This window comes from Psittacula echo (assembly GCF_963264785.1).
Source record: "Psittacula echo genome assembly, chromosome: Z".
NCBI lineage: Eukaryota > Metazoa > Chordata > Aves > Psittaciformes > Psittacidae > Psittacula > Psittacula echo.
Window position 1 is genome coordinate 10231287 of NC_137742.1, and position 21335 is coordinate 10252621.

The 21335-nt window shown below is 42.8% G+C and overlaps 1 protein-coding gene across 1 annotated transcript in view; it reads left to right on the top strand.

Moving 5' to 3' along the window:
- The first annotated feature begins 610 nt into the window (after positions 1–610).
- Positions 611–21335, top strand: part of UBE2R2 (ubiquitin conjugating enzyme E2 R2) — a 51769-nt gene continuing 31044 nt past the window's right edge. The window contains exon 1 of the mRNA XM_080637761.1: positions 611–920. Within this exon, the coding sequence (XP_080493887.1) occupies positions 744–920 (177 nt within the window). The 5' untranslated portion in view covers positions 611–743. The remainder of the gene's footprint in view (positions 921–21335) is intronic.

Here is a 21335-nt window from a genome sequence, read left to right on the forward strand (position 1 = left end):
TCACTAAAGATTCCCTAACGAACGGGTGCTTGTTCACATTCACCTGTCGATGTACCTCAACACCTTTGCAAACGTGTTTCGCCATTATCCAGTCTGGGGAAGGGAGCGAAGGACGGAAACTGCATTTTCTGCTGGGAGCACCTTGCACACATGTGAAGCCACGTGAAAATAACACGTGGGTTGCAGGAATGGTGTAATGCCTGTTCTTCTCCTACCGCCGCTCGAGCGATCCGTAGGGAAACCGCTGCTCAAATCCCATCCTTTGTACAAAACGGGACTGTTTCTGACCACGTAGCACCGTGCCCTGGCCGAGCCCACCCGTGACCGCCGCCAGCCCCAGCCCCTCCGCCACACTCGCAGGCCAACACATGGCTTCGGGGCGGGCGGCTACCGCGGCACCGGGACCACACACCCACCCACCGGCGCTGCGGCTGGGAGCGCTGTCTCTTTAAGCCCGCCGGTGGGGGCGTGGCTTTGCCGGTCGGGGGCGTGGCTTGCTACACGAAGGGGGCGTGACTTACTATATAAGGGGCGTGTCCTGCCGTGCGGGGGGCGTGTCGCGGCGCGGCGCGCTGAGGTCAGCGGTGAGCGGGCGCCGTCACAAAAGGAAGTGGCGGCGGCGGCGGCGGCGTCCGCGTCCGTCAGCGCGGGGAGGGGCGGGGGCCCGCGGGGCAGCGCGGCGGCGGCAGCGGAGCAGCGGGAGCGGGCGGAAGCAGCGGCGGCGGCGGGGGCCGCGCCGCGCCATGGCGCAGCAGCAGATGAGCAGCTCGCAGAAGGCGCTGATGCTGGAGCTGAAGTCGCTGCAGGAGGAGCCGGTGGAGGGCTTCCGCATCACCCTGGTCGATGAGTCCGACCTCTACAACTGGGAGGTGGCGATCTTCGGGCCCCCCAACACCCTCTACGAGGGCGGGTACTTCAAGGTACAGTCTTACCCCAGCCCCACTGGCCGAACGGGCCTCCCGCCGCCGCGGTGGTCCCCGGCAGCCGCCGCCAGGGCCTGCGCTACCCCCCCTTCGCCGCCCTGACGGGCCTCTTTGTCGGGCTCGGAGGGGCCCCGGTGGGGCGGCGGGTCCGCGGCCGCTGCCAGCCCCTCTGACCCCCGCCGGAGGGGGCCCGGGCCTGCGGGAGGAGGGAGCGCAGAGGCCCGTTGTGGTGCTGCCGGCGGCGGAGGACGGTCCGCAGGGCCGGGCGGGGGCCTGCGGGACCTCCCCTCCTCTGTCCCTCAGGATGCGCTCTAGGGAAAGGGGGCCGCACCGCAGCCCACTCTGCTCTGTTATTTAACCCCAGAGAAGGGCAGGTACCTTACGGCAGGGTGCAGGTTCGTTCTCCGCCATCCCCGGGTTGTCCATCTGGCTCTGGTCTGTGTTTGTTTATTTCAAAGTAAGGGGCTTCCCATTCATGTCTCGATAGCTCCGCTCCTCACGCAGCAGCATCCTGTGTACGATGACTAATTCAGGATAAAGGCTGTGTTTTTCTCAAAACTTCAGGATTTCAGGGGTTTGCGATTATGTTTTTTCTCCTTGTTTTCCATTTCTTCCTCTCCAGCCTTTCAGAGGGCAGCCTTCAAAGGGCTACGGTAATATGTGATTGGTGAAGGTGGATAAATGCTTTCAATTCCTCTCTCAACCTTCCTGTTAATAAAAAAAACCCTTGTGTGGTTGTTTCCCCTCCTGTAAATACAGTAAGCAAGGAATCTGGCACCACTGTCCCAGAAAGGAACTGAAAGGAGCAGACTTAAAGTCTCAAATCAACTGGAGGAGGAATTGCATGTCTGTCTTAAAGAATTAAAACCCCTTGGTATCTGCAGAACCATGGAATAGTTAGGGTTGGAAAGGATCTTAAGATCGTCTGGTTCCAACCCTCTGCCATGAGGGTTCCAACACCTCGCCCTACAGAAGATACATTGCATTGGGTGTATCCCTTTGGACTTGGTGTCCACTTGGTCTCTGGCAAAATACTGTCCCTTTCAGCTCGCCTGTCCCAGGAGTTAATCGTTTTAGTAGTGGCTGCTGCATCTCCTGTTTCGTGCCCTTTGGCTTCTGTCAAACAGAAAAGAAGTTTTGTATGATCTCTTTGCTTGGCTAACGTGCATCCTCAGTGCCTCTTGGCCTCTCTGGGTCAAGGTTTAAGAGCTTTGTTCCACAAAACTAAAATAACCTGTAGCTTGGGGAATAATAGATTTGAGTCACGTTTAATTTGGCCTCATTGTTTTGTAGGAAGAGGAGGCTTTGGCACAAGGCTTGCCTTTTGTAATGAGTTGGCTGGCTTACTCATGTAGGTATGATAGGTATATTCTTAGACTCACCTCCATTATTATTTATTCAGGAAGTCACTCTAGTCTTCGGTTGGTAACTGGGTCATTTTTACACCCAAATGTCCTGGTGACCTCTTCCTGCACTTACATTACTCACCCATTCTTACTCAAAGAAATCACAATGGGTCAGAATCTTTGTTTGCTGGTCTCTGGACCGTACATTTCTGATTGTTCCTGGAAAGAAGCCTTAGAGATAATCTGGGGATGTGTGCTAACAAGTGTAGATTGGGGCAGGGTTGCCACTTGCCTTACCTCGGTGTTATGAATATGCTTTCCTTTTTGGTATTTTCAGTCCTTGAAATGTTGTGCCTTTCTTCTAAACTTTTCTGACCCATCCTGTGATACTTAGTTTGAAACTGGGAAACTAAGGTCTCATGGTGCCTTCACCCTTCCACACAAGATTCCCTGCAAGCTGAAGTCTGTCATATTGTTTCTGTCTCATCTTTCATCCATAAGGAGCTGTGCATAGTGTTACTTTTGTTTTGGTAGCATTTAATCTGTGGTGATGCATCCTAACATCTGAGCTACTGAAAAAGTGGCCTTAGACCCTCATTCTGTCCCTAGGGAGAAGCAGTCTTGTCCTGAGAAGTGATGTTCTTGGCTTTCTTTGTACTGGGCCTTCAGGCAAATCTTTATATGTGTGAGACTTACTGAATCATTTAAAGAGAAGATTAATACCCTAAACTTTGTTTGGTGGGGTGACTTCTATGCTATATTCAGTATATGCAAGGTGAGCACTAGTTCATATCAGCATCTGATTTTTTTTCAGGTATCTTGGATATCTAGCTTCATCTTGTTTTGTATTCTTAGTTTGATAAAATGAGGTAAGGCGGATTAGAAATATGCAGTTACAGGATATAATGTTCTTAAACATTGCGGTGATGAGAGTTTGGGAATTTTCTTCCACTTGAGGTATGATTTGAGGGTAGGAACTGGAGGGAAAGTACAAAGGTTTCTACTTAAAAGCAAGCATAAATATTGAGGAAAACCTGTGTTTAATGTGATCTTAATAAAGAAAGTGTTAGAGAGGGTTGGTTGAGAATACAAATGCTTGATTTGTGCTGTTGGCAGCCTTTGGCACCTTGTTGATTCTTGGAGAAATACAAGCTTTCTCTCTGGGTTGTTGAACTAGCTGAATAAACTGAAACGAGGATCTCTCTCTGCATCTCCTTGACAGGAGCTACTTCTCTTAAAAACTAGTTCAACATTACAAAAGATTCTGATTTCGGTTGCTAATCCTGTAATTCTGGCATTTGATAAATTGAAACATAAAACAAGTACCCTGAATGTTTGCTTTAATGGTAAGCTAACAATACTTCAGTGCTGGCTATAATAAAGTCAGGGACTTGTTAAAAATTCAAGCACAGCATCTAAGCATATCTTATCAACTAAAACAGCATACTCATATCTGCTGCAGTACTTTACAGTTAGGGCCTCCAAACTAGCTGGAAAACGGCAGCAGCCTTCAAAAGCAACCACTGTGTGGGCAGCAGCTTCTATGAGCAGAGGTAGGAGCAGCCCTGAATTGCAAGCCCCACAAGGTGATCAGGTGGAGGTGCACATCTGCTGTGAAGGTTTTGTCAACCTTCACCTTATCTTTGTATAGACACTTTCTTCCCACTCAGTAATAGCTCCGTAATGTTCTGCACAGCCCTTTGCTTAAGTTCCAGATTACCAGCCTTGAAGGAGCTGAGCTACTTCATGGCTGGTTACCTTTCATTCCCTGCCATCAAGGTGAAAGTAGCACAAGGCCAATTATTGTAAGTCCTCAAAAGAGGTTCAGTTATAATAGCATGTCTGTCCTTCAGCTGTGGTCAACAGGGAGTTACCAGTTTGACTGAAGTTTCTGGCATAATCAGTTGTGTTGGGCTGCAGGTGTTTGACTGCAATAGGTGAACTTGATTTTTGGTCTCTTACTCATTTGGAGTTTGTCTGGGGGTGAAAGGTGCATAGACCTTGTGCGTCTGAGATGTTGTGAACAGCTGATTCATCTGCTCAGGTTTTTTTTGAGTGACAAAGGGAAGGTTTTGCTCAGAATGAAATGATTCATGTTCAGGTTGTCAATAGTACTAGTTACTTCTTTCTTAGGTTAGATGGGAAAGACATGGTGTGCTAAGACAGGTCTTTAGATCAGACCTTATTGTGCTATGTGGTAGTTCTGAATTGCTCTGAAAATATTGGGAATGTGTTTTTTCTGGTCCTGCAGGCAGTGCCTGAGCAGTAAAGGACCGGATTGTGCTGTACTTTGCAGTACTGTGCATGAGCAGTTCATTGATGCCACCTTCATGCCATAAGCATCTTCTGTTCAGCTGAGAGGGTTCTGTGCTACATGCAGGGGACTTCTTCAGTTTGGCAGCTGATATTTAAATAGGGACTGTAACAACAAGGGTTATTATAATGCAGTCTGGTGATGCTAGGTGATAGTTGTGATAATCTCAATGGCTGAGGACTGTGTGTGCTTAAACTTTCATCATCTCAGTTGACTGTTGATCAGTCTCTGCCTTGAAATCCAATCTGTCTTGGGCCTTTGCAGCCTGTCCATTGATAAACCTCTGCCCAAGGCTTTGATAAAGTGATGTTTTCAGGATACTTGCAGAATTATTATGAAATGTTTCCTGATGGCTTACTCAGAGCTCTGTGTGTTTGGTGCAGTTGTGCCTTAGCATCACAGCTTTTGATTGTGTTTAAATAAAGGAAATTATTCTAATCTTTTTTATAGCTGAATGGTATTCCTGTACTGGGAGCCAGCCTTTCAGGGTAGGTGAAAGTGAGAAATTACACAAATAGGTACTTCATTATTAAACACATAGCGCTGCTCAGGAGCATGGTTTGGCCAAGTATCCTTTGTCAAGAAGCATATTTAATGTAGATCAAGAGTCAATATTAAAAGCTCAGTCAGATGTGATTTAGAATCACAGAATGGTTTGAGTGTGAAGAGACCTTAAAGCTCATCCAGTTCCAACCCCCTGCCACGGACAGGGACACCTTCCACTAGACCAGGTTGTTCCAAGCCCCATCCACCCTGGCCTTGAGCACTGCCAGGGATGGGGCAGCCACGGCTTCTCTGGGCACCCTGTGCCAGTGTCCCACCACCCTCATAGTGGGCAGCTTCTTCCTAATGTTTAAATAAATCTCCCCTCTGTCAGGTTGAAGCCATTCCTCTTGTCCTCCACTGCAGGCCCTTGTAAAATGTCCCTCTCCAGATTTCTTGTCTGCCCCTTTAGGCACTGGGAGCTGGTCTAAGGTGTCCCTGGAGCCCTCTCCAGGCTGAACAAGCCTAGCTCTCTCAGCCTGTCTTAATAGAATTTAGGCTGGGTAGATGAAAATGAGTGTACCTAACATGAAAGGAAACAAGAAAAATTGACTGCATTGTTAGAGTTGCTATTTGATTTCTTAAGGCAATTTATTTCATAAGGTATTTTTGCTACTTGAAGGAGCAAGTCTTGACACACAAGTTAGAAGGGGAGAAGAAAACTCAAGCATTGTGATTAGTTTTCTCAAATAATTTGGGTGGTAAATACTTGTCAAGGCATTGCTTTCTTTGCAGTTTTCTTTAACTCATTAACTGTATGTTGTTTAGTTCTGTATTGTTTGATCTCACCTTCTTACAAGTGATTTGTTTTGATGTCAAAGTAATATGCAATATATGGGGATAACTTTTTTCAGAGCAGGCAATTGATATGGAACTGATGGATGGCAAGAATGAGCTCCATGTTTAAAAGTTTGATATTGTAGGCGACTTCCCAGAAAGCTTAAAATTAAGTAAATAGCAGTTTCCTAAGCACTTAGAATTATGTAACTGGCAGAGCATTTAACTCCACAAAAATATTCCTTGGTGCCAAGGAAAAAATGTGTGGTACTCAGCACAAAAGCTGGCTTCCATGGGCCTCTATGTTCGTTGCAAGGTAGAACAGAGCTTTTCCCTCAGTGTACTTACTGTTCCAGTTTTTGTTGCCTTTAGGTATCAATGATGCTAATCATCAGAGGTTTGATGCAGGAAAAGGGATATAGAACTGTGAGTTTATAGAGCCTGGAGTTTCTTGCTCTGGGTGTGAAGAGCTCCCATTTAGAGCAGGCTATCTCTCCAAAGAGCCGCTAAGCTGCCTGCAGGCAGGGAGGCAAGAAACTTCTTCAGATGTTGGCTCACTGATCATAAGTACAGTTACAATCTCTAACTCTCAGGCCTGGGGAATGCCAGATTGACCCTAATTCTGCTGTTGCATATTGGTTTTTGGATGGCTACCTCTGTGAGCTATCCAAAATGTAATGTAATGTCCAGTTTCATTTAGAAGTTCTTTAAAAAAAAAATGTGACAACAGGTCCTCTATAGAGAATTGTTTAAACATGACTGTGGTTGTCTCAGTAAAGTCACTTGACAATTACAGAACTATACAAGAGAAGAAACGTTACATCATCCACTGAATTTGAACACAAAGTTTTCAACAAAAGTGGAGCCTCAATGCCTTTTTTGCTTAGTTTTGAGTAACATGGGCACAACAACAAAAAGTGAGGTTAGGAAGAGGTCCCCTGAAGTGGCAATTTCATGAAGGGTAGAAAAGGCCTTTTCTTTCCACCTTAACTGGAAAGTACTATGCACATTAATCTGAAGCATAAGGGTATGGGCATTTTGTTACCATGTGAATGACAAATTAGAAGGATTTAGATAATAGCTACAAGGTACTTAAAAGGTACAGAAGGGATGTTAGCCTCTCAAGTTATATTCTTAATGCACCACTGAAAGGCATTCAGCTACTAAATGTGGGTACAGTTACTATTCTGCAAGAGAAATAATTGGGAGCACTGAGACGAATTCATTTTTTCTCAATACATTATAAGCAGCCCATTCTTTTCATAAAGGTGAATGCTTTTATGGATAATTATTCTAGACAAGGTAAGCAAGCACTTGCACAACAGTGTAGCTTACATTGCGTGAATTGGAAGCTTATACAAGTAGACTTTATACAAGCACAAATGCGTCTTCATAGAATGTATTGTAGGTCAGAGCAACTCCATTGTATGGCTTTTGTTTTGATAAGGGCAAAAAGGGTACTGCAGAAGAGAAGATTATTTCAGCCTTTGCCTAGGTCTGATAGTGAAAGGTTTCTACCTGTAGAGATGTCTGAACACTAATATAAGGCCAAGACTTTTTTTCCCACAATGGGCAAGTGTCTTTTGGACAAGAATTGACCCAAGTGGCACAACTGACTAAATGCTGGTCCTTACACTGTTCCAGTACTGTGGCAAAGGGGTTTGCATCTCAATCCTCCAAATACTTTGCTACAATGAACATTAAAACATATTTTAAACTTTAACTAGGATACATAGCTATGTGACTCTTCCCCAAGTTATTACAAACGTGTCCCTACTGCTGTCAACTTAAGTTCCATCTTCCAAGCAAAAGCCCTTTACCTGAATTTCTAAATTACTTGTGTACTTTTAAGATGACAAAACAGACCAACGGGAAGGCATCATGTCTTGCTTTTAGTACTAAAACCTTACGGAGTAAGACACAGCCAACCTCCCCCTCAGCCTTCTCTTTGTCAGTCACAAATAGTATGATACCTGGAAGTGTCACCTATTTAAGGTAGCCCGTTTACATTGTTTGTTCTCCAGGTGATAGCTTCTATTAAAAAAGCCCTAAAGATCCAGGAAGTCTTAAGGTCACGTTTCTTCACATCATGCAAGATTCCAAAATATCCTGCATGTACTCCAACTCAGCAGTTGTTTATAATTTTTTTATAATTTTTCTCCTATTTGTATAATTTTATAACGTTATAATTTTTCTCCTATTTGTAGGCCACATTTGGACAAATATTTATGCATTTTAAATATTTCAGAAGTAAATCAGTTTGGCTCATCTTGGCTACTAGTGCTTCAGGGAGGGTACACAATGCCAAAGTTACTACTATTAAACTGGCCTGGTAAGATGAGACATTCTCAGTAAGTCACTACCGCAAAAGCTTTGTAAGATTAACTGCAGTTCCTCTAACTCATAATGCTGGAAAAACCACTAATGTTTTAAAAATGAAGCAGCACTCTGGAAATAGCAAGCTAATTTTGTGCACGTGCATATGTGTATGCACACATCTGATCACGCGCAGCCGAGATTATAGGAAGACGTGTTATGTTATGAGTCACATAACCTCTAGTCCATCCACACTGCAATCTTTCTGTAACCCTGCTACATTTCCAACTTTAGCTCAGTTACCCTTAAATTCAACATAAAATCTCCACTGTTTAGTCCATACTATTCATTACTATGAAACCTGATGATAACGATAGATTACACAGCCAAACTGCATGTCAAAGATCAGAGTTAAGGTTCTGCAAGTGTTTTTTTGGGAGCATTCTTTACCCTCTAGACGCAAAATGAGCAGACCTAGAGTGCTATTAAAGAGGGGATAGCCAGTGTGAATATGTTACTATATAAAATAGCAGGCAGCATAAGCAAGACTTCAGAAACACTGAGGTAAAAACACATATGAGCTTCTGAGAAGTTACAGATGTGGTCCTACACTCAGACACTGGTAACATCGCTGCAATACTGGAGATCTTCAGGTTTTACACAAAAAGAAAAAGAATGCCCTTCTAACTACACAGTCAAAACCGCTCACTAATTCCTATAATATGAACCAGATCTAAAGCTATCTACATGCTTTTAGTTACTATCTTTTGAACAGACAGGCAAGAAATTTCAAGAGGCACAGTTCTTTGCATTGTTATCCAAGAGAAAACCATGTTGAATTTTACCTTATCCAAGGATCATTCTGTACAATCTCAGGGAAATAGAGCCAAAAAAATGGAAAAATTATGCAAACTGACAGTGCTCAATCTTTCCAAACAGAAAGCTTTCCATTTTTTATTCCAATGGTGGAGGTGGGCTGTGTTGCTGCTCTCCTTTTGCCATACAAGACCTAATTGCACACAATCCTCTGTGGTCAGGCAGTATCAGAACTGGAAATCTCTACCTGTGCTTCTTAGCATACATAATAACATTACCTGAATCAGAGGGGACCTAGAGAAACAGCTGGGAGCTGACTACTACCATGGTTATCTTGACCCTTTCCTCCTGAGGACAGGCTAGGTGAGCTGTTGGGAGGTCCACTGAATGATCTCCATTGAAGCATTGAAAAATGAAGCTTTGAGACCAGCATATGGAATGATTTCAATTTCTTGGTGTCTGCCAGAAACCTGAAAGCTTTTGTGCTTTCAAAATTTGACTAATGCGCTTTCTGTGAAATCTCACTTACCCCTCCTGGTTGGTAGCAGTTTTTCATTTATGTGGAAGAAGTCTGTTTGCTTGAAATACAGCAATAGTGGTGCTGCTGTGGGAAGCTGGATAGGTGAGGTGAACTTCACTGAGGCTGTGAACATTTGGGCTTTTACATTTTAGAAGGGGATAAATTATTTTTAAGAGCTTGTTAATACTGAAGTTTGTTTTGACCCTCGAAGTCTTATGGGCAGACTCATCAGGAGCTAAAGACCAGCCTTGGGAGTCACTCTGGAGATCTATTTTTAATGGCAATAATAGCCGAGATCTTGAACCTATATCATCCATGGCTATTCTCCAGTTGGAAAGAGATAATAGTAGCATTGGTTGCTACCAAGGAATTTGTAGCAGCCAGTTGGGTAAGAAGGCTGCTGGTCTTGGCAACTTTCTTCTGGATGTTACAGAATAAATCCGGCTTTTAGTGGTGATACTCTGATTTCACTTATTTGAAGCAACCTGCTTAATGTTCAGCTTGGGCAAATCATTGTTAATTTTTATTCAGTTTGCAGGCTTATCCAACACCTGCTATGTATTTGATTGTTCACTTTGGTTTATGTCTCTGGTGTGAACGATAAACTTATGCTTGGGCTCTTCTGACCAGTGACTGTATTTTGCCTGCGAGGGACAATAAAGTAGCATGCTGGCAACCAACAGAAGCTGTGAAAATCAAAGCTAGCCACAGCTAGGCTGGCTGCTGTAGGTCTGTGCTGCCTGCCTTAGCCAGGGAGCTTCTTGCTGGGAGTTGCAGGCATGCTGCTAAGTGGTGGATCAAGTCAGGTTGGGGTAAGGATGGTGAGTAACTGTCCCAAAGCATGGCATTGCCTGCTCCCAGGCCTCATGGGGATGTAATGAAGTGTCACTTATGGGCACATCTTTAGCAACTGTTGGTGTGTGTGCACCATACTTCAGATCCCGCCTGCTCTATTCAATGGCAGAAGCATGGAGGAAGGTTCTGGTGTGCTTGGCCACAAAAGATGTGTCGTCATAATGCTGCCAGGCTTCTTCATTTGTCTTAGAGTCTCTGGGAATCTGAGCCCTTCTCAAGCATCTACCTCTTCTTTCATCTCTTCCTATAATGAACTGACTGTACTTTGGGGCATAACTGAGGGCTGACATAAGGTCACTCTGTGTGACCTGATGGAAGCTCCTGGTGTCTTGGCCTTGTTGTATTTCATCTTCCCCTCTGCAGCTATTGGCTTTGAGCATGTGGATTGCCTGCTTCCAAGAGAACAGTAAAGTATTTTTGACCTGCAAATTCCTAACTAATACTTCTAAGATAGGTAGTTTGTTATTAAAACAAATGTAAGCCTGCTGTTGGTAGTAGGGAAAGCCTGTGAGTTACACTTAAGCAAACCTAGCAAAGCTCTGGTTGAAGGTTAGTGAACAGAAGGAAACATCGAGTGTTGGCATCTGCATCAGTTCTGTTGTATCTTTAACTCTTGCATGCACCGATTTACTTGGGATCTCCTAGCTGTTTTGATCAGCATGCATTAGTTTGTGGCAGGGGGTGTAACTTTTGAGGTTTTCTTCCCTTCTCTTGTTAATTATAGAGCAGTGACTTCTGTACTCTAGAAAGAATAGATACAGTATTTTTCCTGGAACAAATGTTGTATTAATAGTGGGGTTTGCATTGTTGTCATCTAAACTCTATTTTAAATATAGTGGAAGGAGGTGTTTTGTAGCAGACGAACATAATGATGACACAGGGAAGGAGATTCCCTATTCTCGTAACGGATTTTGGTTTTATTACTTTCAGGAGCAACGGTAGTAATACAGAAAAAACAAGGAGGACAAAATTTAGGTTGACCTAAAGCCTACTGTTAATGCTTGGTTGGTGTGTTGAATTTGGATCTTAATTTGCAGATTAATAACTAGAAGATGCGAACTTGAAATAAGAGGGTTATGGGAAATCAGCTTCTTCCAGAAAGGTGTCTGTAACTAGATGCTTTTATGACCAACCAACCATTGTTGTCTGCTGGGTGGCAGCCAACAAGCTTTCTTCAGTATGTGTTTAGTTGAGCTTTGTTTAGTAAAGATATTAAATATTGCTGTGTCACGTTTACTCTGAACACAAATTGCTAGGATCTGATGTTAGACTGGGTGAAAGGGATGCACAATCCAGAATTCATCATCGGTTAGGCCCTTTGTGTGGGTGAAGCATGGCACTTGTCGAGAACAGTCTGCGGATGCTACACAAGCAAGATGAGAGCCAATGCCATGCATTGTTCCAGATCTGTTGATGACTGTAAGAGGTGCTCATCTGAAAGACACAGGGCTAGTGTTAGAACAGTCATGTAAAAGTACGGGGGCTTTGTACACCTTTGGATGTAAGGTAGGGCCAAAATGTTCTTTGTCAGCAGGAACAGTAGATAGGATGCGGACTAGAAGTCTTCTATCTGCAATGGTTCGTATTCATGATCCTGGATAAATTAACATTTTTATGTAAAAATGGTATCTCTTATAATAGCGTAGTTGACTAAATCTGTAGGTAGAAAGCATTTTGCTTTTTATAAATAGCACATGGGAAAGCTTTCTTCCAAAACAAATCCAACTTGTGTGTTTACAAGTACGGTATTTAAATTTGGAGTAGCTGAAGAAATTGTCAAGTGAGTAGCTTTAAGGCTGCTTAAACACAAAAGCGGAGATTTTTGGAATAGGAGCTTCTGCTTATTCCTGGCTTTTAAAAATAAAAACCTGAGCAGTTTCCTGAAGCACCCCAGCGTGGATCCTGATGTACTGACAAGTCACACTCCTCTGCGCAGACTTTGTCCACGAGGCAGCTGCGGCAGTTCTCTAAGAGCAAAAAATAAAGCTGGGGTTGTGTAACTTAACCTGGGGGAGGAGGGGGACATTCCTGGTGTTGAAGAGAAACCCAGGCCTTGACTTGATGGCTATGTAGGCTTGCTGGGGGAGATGTGTCCTATGCAGGCTGCACAAATAATTCTCAGAAAGAGTGTACTGAGGAGAGTCTGGGTATACCTCTTGTTGGAGGAGGCAAAGCTATGCCTTGGCTGCCTTGTCATTTTAAATGTCAGAGGGATCTGCACTGATTTCAGAGCTACCCAGCTTATTTACCTCCCACCTCTGGGATTTCTTTCTTGTACTGTCTTAATTGCTCCAGCACTTCTACTACAGCTACCCCAGGTCTTTTTCTTTTCTCCTGTACTTTGAAGATCAGGTTCAAGATAAAGCTTCTCAGCACACTAAAACAGGCATACGGGATTTGATGTCAAGTGTGGAAGTGTGAAATGGCTCGCAGCTCCATAGCATGGCCAGGGAAACAGCCTGGAGCTGGCACATTCACAGGGCAAGATTTGGTTCTAGTAAGTTAAGATGGGGTTTAAACTATATTACTGACATGCCTCCAAGTTCTGTTGTGCTTGTCACCCGTAGTGCAATTACCCAGGCTGTACCACAACACTGAGCTTAAAACACATAGGCAGAAAGCCAAATTCTACACTTAGCAAGCACTTTAAATAGAAAACTACAGCACAACTGACCTGCAGGTACCGTTCCTTCTAAAAGGGAACTGGGTGTTTCAAACTGCCAGGGGCTTTTTAGATTTAATTATAAATGCATTGATAAATACTGTTGTGTAATACTTAAATGCTAGAACTCTGGTCACAGCTTAATGTGATTGACAGGTAGAGTTAGAGTTTCAGGCAGAATATAAAGTCTTTTCCTGCTCTGTTTTGTTAACCTTGTATTAATAGGTACGGTGAAAGGAAAACTCAGGGCTTTCTCCAATGACACTGTGTTAACCATGGCAAACCACCAAGGTTCGCAGTACTAAACTGTTGAGGTAATTTTATAGTATTTAAGTATGCCTGCAATGCAGCAATGGCACATTCGACCTGTCTCAAGCGCAGTAGTGGTCTGGTAGCAACAGCGTGATATTTAATACCAGTTGTGAATTGACCTAGCTTACTAGTTGGTTTTTCAGCCCGTGCTTAATCCCACGTTGCCATGGTTAGACCACAACCAGTATGTGTGCTAATGGATGCAAAGCTGGTAGAGTTGCAGCTGTAAATCTAAGCAGCAAGGGCCATGAGGATGTGGACTTGGGAATCTGCTCTTATGGCTTCAGCTGCTGAGGGTACAAAGATGCTGGTTCTACCACCTTGGTGGTGGTAGAACTTAATCAAACCTGGTTTAACTGTTTCTGTTGGCTTAACCCCTGTTTTAGGAGATATGAATTCTGATCAAAGCTCTTGTGGTTGACATTGTGATGCCTTCTTTTTGGAATCTAACATAGATGGACTGGGAGGAGTGCTATGAGTGGTCTTACTTCCCACTTTTACTGTTGTGAAACTCCTAGAAACTGTTATTAGATCTTCTGCTTAGCTGCTTGCAGAGCTCAGCTGAGTTGGCCACCAGTTTTTGTGGCTGCCATGTCACAAGAGTCTCATGGCTTAAGCCTCCCTTAATTAAAACATGCATATAGCTATGGGGATTATCCGTTTACTGAGTGCTTTTTGGAAGTTCTGTGTTTGTTTTTCTTAGACATGTATATGGTCATTTCATTTCAAGGCCTAGCTGAATTTGATGAGTGTAAGAAATACTGAGTCACACTCTGTTTCTCTTGGTAACAGAAAACAAAACAGAAGGAGACTTAAGTGAGTTATTGAAAGTGACAGCATGGGCGTGCATAAACCTGGTTTGGATGTATACCTCTGTGATTGCATCTTCCCCCTTCATTGGCTCAGTGGGTTGGAATTTAAGCCGTCAGACTTCTTCCAGCTCTAGAAAGAACCTCACTTCTGAACGTAGAATTAATACAGATCTGTTCCTGTGAAAGGAACTTGAGATTCTCAGGACAGAAGATCTCAAAGGCTACTGAAAGCCTTCTTTAAAAAAAGCCAGACTTCAAAATGACTGTTTCTGGCAGCTGATTTCCTAGAAGTCATGGTGAACAGAAGGGAAGCCCAAGATAGATGAGCTGAGGTGCTGGTGTTGATGAAGTGGTTGTCTCGGCAACTGCAGTCACTTAAATATCTCTAGGAAAAGAGCTAGCAAATGTTAAGATTGAGAAATGGTGACGGGTTGTCAGAACCGGGAGCAATGAGCAGCTTGAGGTTTATACCGGGAATTGATATGACTACAATAGGAAGTTGCTGTTTTCAGGGGTGGGATTCTTGATTCATGCAGCCCTGATGGTTCTTCTCTTGTAATGTGGCTGGCAGCACTCTTGCTGCATAAAGCAAGATCCTTGGGGAGAAACACTGACCTCCCAGGATATGTTCATTCCGAAAAAAGTGGTTGGTGAAGGCGGTGTGAATTCAGGTAGCACTGGAGTGTTTCATTTTGCAGCTCTGTTGCTTGATGTAGTCATACAAATATTGCAGCAAAACCCAGTGCAAAGTAAACCTTGCGTGCAAGCAGATGTAGGTGTGAGAATTGTTTTCCATGTCTGAGCTAAACTGCAGAAGCTGCAGCTGTGTCGGGAATTATTTTAGGTCCTTGTAGTGCTTATCGTGGTGGGAAGTTCAGACATTTTACCATGTGTGTTTTGCATGTGATTGCACATGCTGTTTTGTGGTTCTGTGGGTAAAACTGGCAAGTTTTAATCTTTTACTTTCCTTATGGAGCACTGAATTCTTTCATATTGGCATAAAAAGCAGCTGCCAGAGAAAGCCCAACTTAATAAAATGAGCAGAGTTTGAGCCAATTGTTTCCTGCTGCCACAAGCATATTTGTAACTGCCAACTATGACAGGTATTTCTACAGGCACTGAATCTCAAGCAGAACACCAGGTGCTTGGAGAAGTTCTATGTATGCTTTCCACCTCTCATCTAGTAGCTGCTTTCTGAGCTTTTTTTGTGTAGTGACTTGTGAAAAGTTGCAGTCCAAAGCTTTGTTCAAATGGAAGCAGAAAACTCATAAGCTACTTCTTGCTGCAAAGGACAGTAAGTGGTAAAAACTGGTAGTAGGATGAATTTCCTGTCACACGTTTTCCTGGTTTTCTTTTTTCTAGGAAAAATCCTACCTATAGATACAGAAACAGTCTTTTTTTTTTTTTTTTCTGCTTAGACACACTTTTCAACGTAGGTAAGATCCCTTCCAACTTTCTCTACTAGCAGGGTAAAGCTAGTGTTACAATTAATAGCTGATCAGACTTCTGAAGCCTTGCAAAAAGAGGGAAGTTCTTGGTGAGTGACACCAGCTGCTGTGGTACTGAAATGTTAAATGAAAAATTTGCAGTCCCTGGTTTTTTGTTGGTGCTTACTTTTGCTGAAGGAGCAATGGCAAAAATACCTATTTTGGTTTTTCCCACTTCCTGGTTTGCAAGCTTTTAACCTGTCTCACAGCTCCCTCTGACCCTTCCAGGTGTTCTTACACTGGAAATGTCAATCTCAGATTCAAGACTTCAAATTTCTTAAGGCTTCTGGAACTTTATCTGATATGATCAGCAGATTAAGGTCCACAGATCACCTCTGGAAGTAGAGTGGTACATTTTCCAAGTATTTCTTATCATGGGCAAAGAATATTTAATTTTAAAAGGGAGCAGGGATGAAACCTGGGTCACCTTATGTAAACTTTTTGAATGCTGTACTTACAGGGGGCTGCTCTCCTGTTGGGATCTGCTGTTCTTTTTTATCTGTCTACTTTGATTATTTTAACAGCTGAAAATTCCAAAATGGCCTGGTACAATCAAAACCACCCTCTTGTCAAAATGAAGCTTGATATAGGGAGCTTAATAAACTAGGCACATGAGTAGTCTGAGTTTTCTGAAGAGAGCATATGGTAGCTGACACTTCAGCTGGAGATGACTTGATAATTATAGCTCCTTTGTCTGAATTGCTCTGCCATTTCATGGGGCTAATGGCAAATTAAGCTACTCTTGTAGATGCAAGGAAGGCAGACTGTTAAAAATACTTTGTTTCTGCGTTATCTTTCCTTATTCTGTCAGACTTGCAGTGGGCCAAAAGCTTGGAGTCCAAAGTATGAGATCAGAGTGGTTGAACTCTTCTAAAATGGGTGAGTAGTCCTACCACCTTCTAAATGGAAAAGGATCTTGATTCTCTGGCTGATCTGTTTTAGGACAGGACAAGGCAAGTCTGTTGATAGAGACCTTTGTGGTTTTTTTCTCTCTCTAGATCCTGGTAGTAACTGGTTACTGAAATCAGCAAAAAATAGCTTACTTAGGTGTTTCATTGTGATGGTTTGGGTGTTTCATTGTGATGATCTGCCTTTGAGGGTGAGTCACATCGATTTATGTGACTTAATGTCTCAATTCTATTTTAATGTGTTGCAAGCATTTGTGAATATAAATCAGCTAAAGTTTGTCCTGAGTTGTTTTTATTCAAAGATAAATGTAATATACAGTTGAATAAGCTCACTAGAGGAACTTGAACCTGAGCAAGTGAAATCTAGTTTGATTTGGGGTTTTGTAGGCTGATCTGTGGTGCAGTTGAGCTAACAGTTGCTAGAACAATGGGCATGGTTTCTACTGCTCTATGCTAAGCAAAACAATCAGAACAATTCATCTATGATATAGTGGCTGACTCATGCCACAAGGATTGGTATTCCTTTAATCCTTTCATAAACTGTTTTATCCTAGCTAATGTAATTGTGGATGTTCTTATTGCCCATATAATACCTTATCCCTTTTGAATTCTGCTAAACTGTTGGCCTTAATGTTGCTTAGCAATAATTAGCAAAAGACAGGTGGTTTGTGTATTGTTTACTCTTGATCCAACCTCTGAAACTTTGTTTGTGCTGACCTGTTAACACTTTTATGTTGGTAATAATTCCACTGCTGAACAGTGAATGGAAACTTGCCGAGATGGATGCTCGCATCGGCCCAGTTGCCAGCCCTGAGCTCAGAGCTTTTCTTCAGTTTCACTTCAAAGGTCTTGATTTGAGAGCTTGACGTGACAGGCATTTAAGAGTCTTGATAACCTCCTTCCCAAAATATGGAGTATTTTGTAGGAAGCTTCATATTCACAAAGAAATCGAAGCATCTGTGTCCCTTCTTATGGAAACCTGTGAGTTGCATTGCTGGATCCTATTCTACTTTCAGTTCAGTCATGCTGCAACCGTGCAGAAACTTTTGGATGTCTGATATGGAGGTTGTTTAGCTTTGCTATGGTACTGGAGAGGCCATTATTTCATAATTTTGATTCCTTGTTCTTCCTTTCTCAGATGCAGTTATTCTAGGCAAGCTTGGTTTTAAGAGTTCTTCTTAAAGTCAAGGGTGATACAGGCTTCTTAAATAACCCCTGTTATGGTTTTGTTGCAATATTTTTATTCCATATCATCTTGCCTTATAACTCTATTACAATTTTAGAGCAATCTGTGGTAAGCAGGGTAAAGAACTGAAATTGTGCAGGAGTGCTTGAAGTGTCAACAACTTCAGTGCGAAAGAGTGATGTTAAGGGCCACCCTGCTTATTTTAAGTGCTCAGCTTTTGTAGTGGGACTTAGAGGGTTTCTGCCATCTCTTGACAGGGGACAACTGTGTCCTCCTCAGGGCTTTGGCTTGTGCAAGAAATTTAATATGTGGCTCTCAGCCAAATGTACTGGTCAGCATTGGCTTATCACTGGAAGTTGTGTTCAGTTCCTTCTTTGTTCTGATGGAACTAAGCCCATATCTTCTGGGTTTTGGGGGATAACCTAGTTATCAGGCTCTGAGTTTATGATGAGGAATCCTTGCTTTCCCTGGTTGAAACTTTTGTCTCTTGGCTGCATGGTGGAGTAAGGCTAAAACCAAGCCAGCAGTGAGGGAATGTGCCTCTGCAGCCTAAGGTGCTCAGCTGGAAGGGAGGATTGCTCACTTTCCAGTGTAAAATATTTATAATCGTGACAGTTCTTTCCAAGTTGTGTGCTTTGAGAAGTCAGGCTCCTTTTGTTTTCTGGCTTGGGCTTTTGCATTCCTGTCTGGGCAGTGGCCTGGCGCCAAGGGGAAAGCTGGAGAGGGTTGTGCTTAATGCCCTTTAGGACAAGGCATCCACCCAGAAGCTGGAGGGATCCAAGTTGAAGTGCCTTTGGGCCAAATGCCCCAGTGCCAGCTGACCGAATAAGGGTGTCCCAATTCAGCTTTTTTCTTAATTTTTTGTTAAAAATAGGACAATCATCTGAACAAAATGTGTGGTAAAAGTGGTTATGTGCAGGATTTCAGTATCTGAGTTAGCTTTGTGCAGATTCTTGTGTGTAACCTGACTTCAGTATTAAATTCCCAGAGTTGAGTGTTCAGGACATCTCAAGGTGTTTCCTTTCTTGTCACTTCTGTTGGGCAGGTCACCAAGCAGTACTGAGAAGGAACTTATGGAGAATCCTGGGTTTAGAGGGTTAGACCAGGAGTTTGCTATGGCTTCCCCTAGTCAGCACTGGCTCCGGAGATGCACTTTGCGAGCACCAGACTTGTCATGCTCTTCTGTGCAATGCTTGTTGTGTCACTCCTGTTCTAGCAGTGTCTAGAAACTCAAAGGATAAGCTGCTTGTAAGCAGCTTTTTGTTAATATTTTCTGGAGCATTCAGGATCCCTTTTCTTTTCCTATTTAAACTTCTGGTTTTACCATTTGGAGGACACTTTGATTACATAGGGGGTAAGGAGATGGCCTCAACCAATTCCTGTTGTGTGCTCAGTGCTAGTCATGTATTTAAGGGAGAAAATCTTCAGTCTAACAGGAAGATGACTTTAAAATCCATCCTTATAAACACTTTGTCATTGGCTGGCCTTTTTTTTTTTTTTTTTTTTTTTGCATATTTTTAGGTTTTTTACAGTGAAATTTTCTCACTACTTTGCTGTAGTCAGTTGTCTCTTGGATGAAGCTGTGATTTTTAAGACAACATTTCACAGTGGAAGCAACTTTTATGTCCTGTGGTAACATGTACAAGAATGGTAACATGTACAAGAATGCCACATCAGTCAGTGTTTAATTTGCAAATTAATAATCTTGCTGTTGTGACTTTTTGTGTTAAACTACTGAGCTGTAAGGATAATCAACTAGTGATGCAGACTTCATGATCATTAATCTGATATTTCACTAGCTGTGTTTAAAGCTAACTGTTCGCTGTTAAAAAAAAAAAAAGGGCAAATGAGCTATGTGTTACCTTAGATATAATTAGATATACTGCCTTGTATTTTTATTTTGGAGATCATAGCAGGAGCATAAACCCCCCCTACGATACAGGCTGCAATGCCCAGTGCAGAAGCAATTGTACAGTGAATGCAATCTCTGCAGCACATACAGCTTAGCACATGATATTGGGTTCCTGTGCTTTGGATTTGCTGAGAATTTTCTGTTTTCCTGCTGGTAGAGTGACAGCATTTTAATCCCGATAGCTGCAGCCATGAAATGGCCTCACGTGAGATGTGAAATCTGGTGTCCACAGACATACTACCCTGAAAGGCTGGGCAGCATTACAGCAAACAAAAGAGCTTGTGCTGTGTATGTCATTGCTTGGATACTCCTGAGGTCACTTTCCCAGCATCCAGCTCCTCAATTTTTTTTCCCTCTAAGGAAGATCAGGACTGTTGAGCCTGAAATGCTGTCCCACTTGCTGTTAATATGGCTGTAAACTGCCTTTGTGTCTCTGCAGGCTTTCTGCTTTGAAAAGATGACATGACTTTGCTGTGCAACTCTAAAAAATAGTTAATTATGTGTATGTCCTCCAGATATTTGTTTTGGAACATTTTGAAGCCATAAAATACAGTGGACCTGCAGCAAAACAGCCAGTATATTTACCTGTAGTGTGAGAGCCATCTTGCCATAAGCAGAAAGTAGTTTTTCCTGCAAAGCTCAGATTCATTCAGTTTTTTGGGTGGTTTTTTTTGGTGTGGTGGTTTGTTGTTGTTGGATTTGGTTTTGGTTGTTTTTTTTTTTTTTAAACATGTAGAACTGACATTGTAGTTAGTGGTCCGGTGTTAGATTCAGTGTCAGATTCTTTTTATGCTTTCGTACATTGATGCTTTGAATGATGACCAGTTGGGAAGAGGCTAATTGAAAATATACCGGAGTAACTTGAGCAGCTAGTGATCTAGTACTTGAATTATGTTACACATAGGCTAATCTCTGTATAATGAGTAAAGAAGCATATTTAGAAACTTTACTCCTTTTGCAGGAGGCAGCTAATGCTGTTGCTGCATTCTAAGGGCAAGATACGTGTTACTGCTTGTGTAACATCCAGTGCAATGGGGCTATGAGTTGCTAGGTGCTCTCAAACCTGCGGAGTTAACCAAGGCCACAAATGTGCTAACAAGTTTGTGGCTACTGAGCTGCAAAAAATGGTGGTTACTGTACAGCTTGTGGTATGCAAATATAAGTAAATTAGAGCTCTCTTGAAGGCCCAGCATACTCTGAAGGGTGGTGAGGGGTGATTTTTCTTCTGTAACCAAGCTGTGCAAGAGCTGGTTTCTGATGAGTGCTTGCTCACTCCACTCTCCCAGAAAGTTTCAACACAGGATGTTGATGATGTGCTCCATAGAGGTACATGTGCTGTTGAATTAGTAATGTTAAAATCTACATTGTTACTCAGGTGATCACTAAGTTTAGTTTAAAATTGCTGGCTTGGCCATCTTTATCACTAAACAAGCAAGTAGGTCGCTAATTTTACTTGCTTAGATTATTATTCCCTGCTGCCATCTCCCTCCAGTACAGCTGCCAAGATATTGCTCGGGTGTTAGGATGGAAAAGGAAGGAAAATCCTGGCTATGTATTTTCTACCCAGAACAGAAGAGTACTGATGGAGTATATGTGTGCATATACTTGATAAAAGAACCAAGTGGCTGCTTGGTCTAAATGTGTCC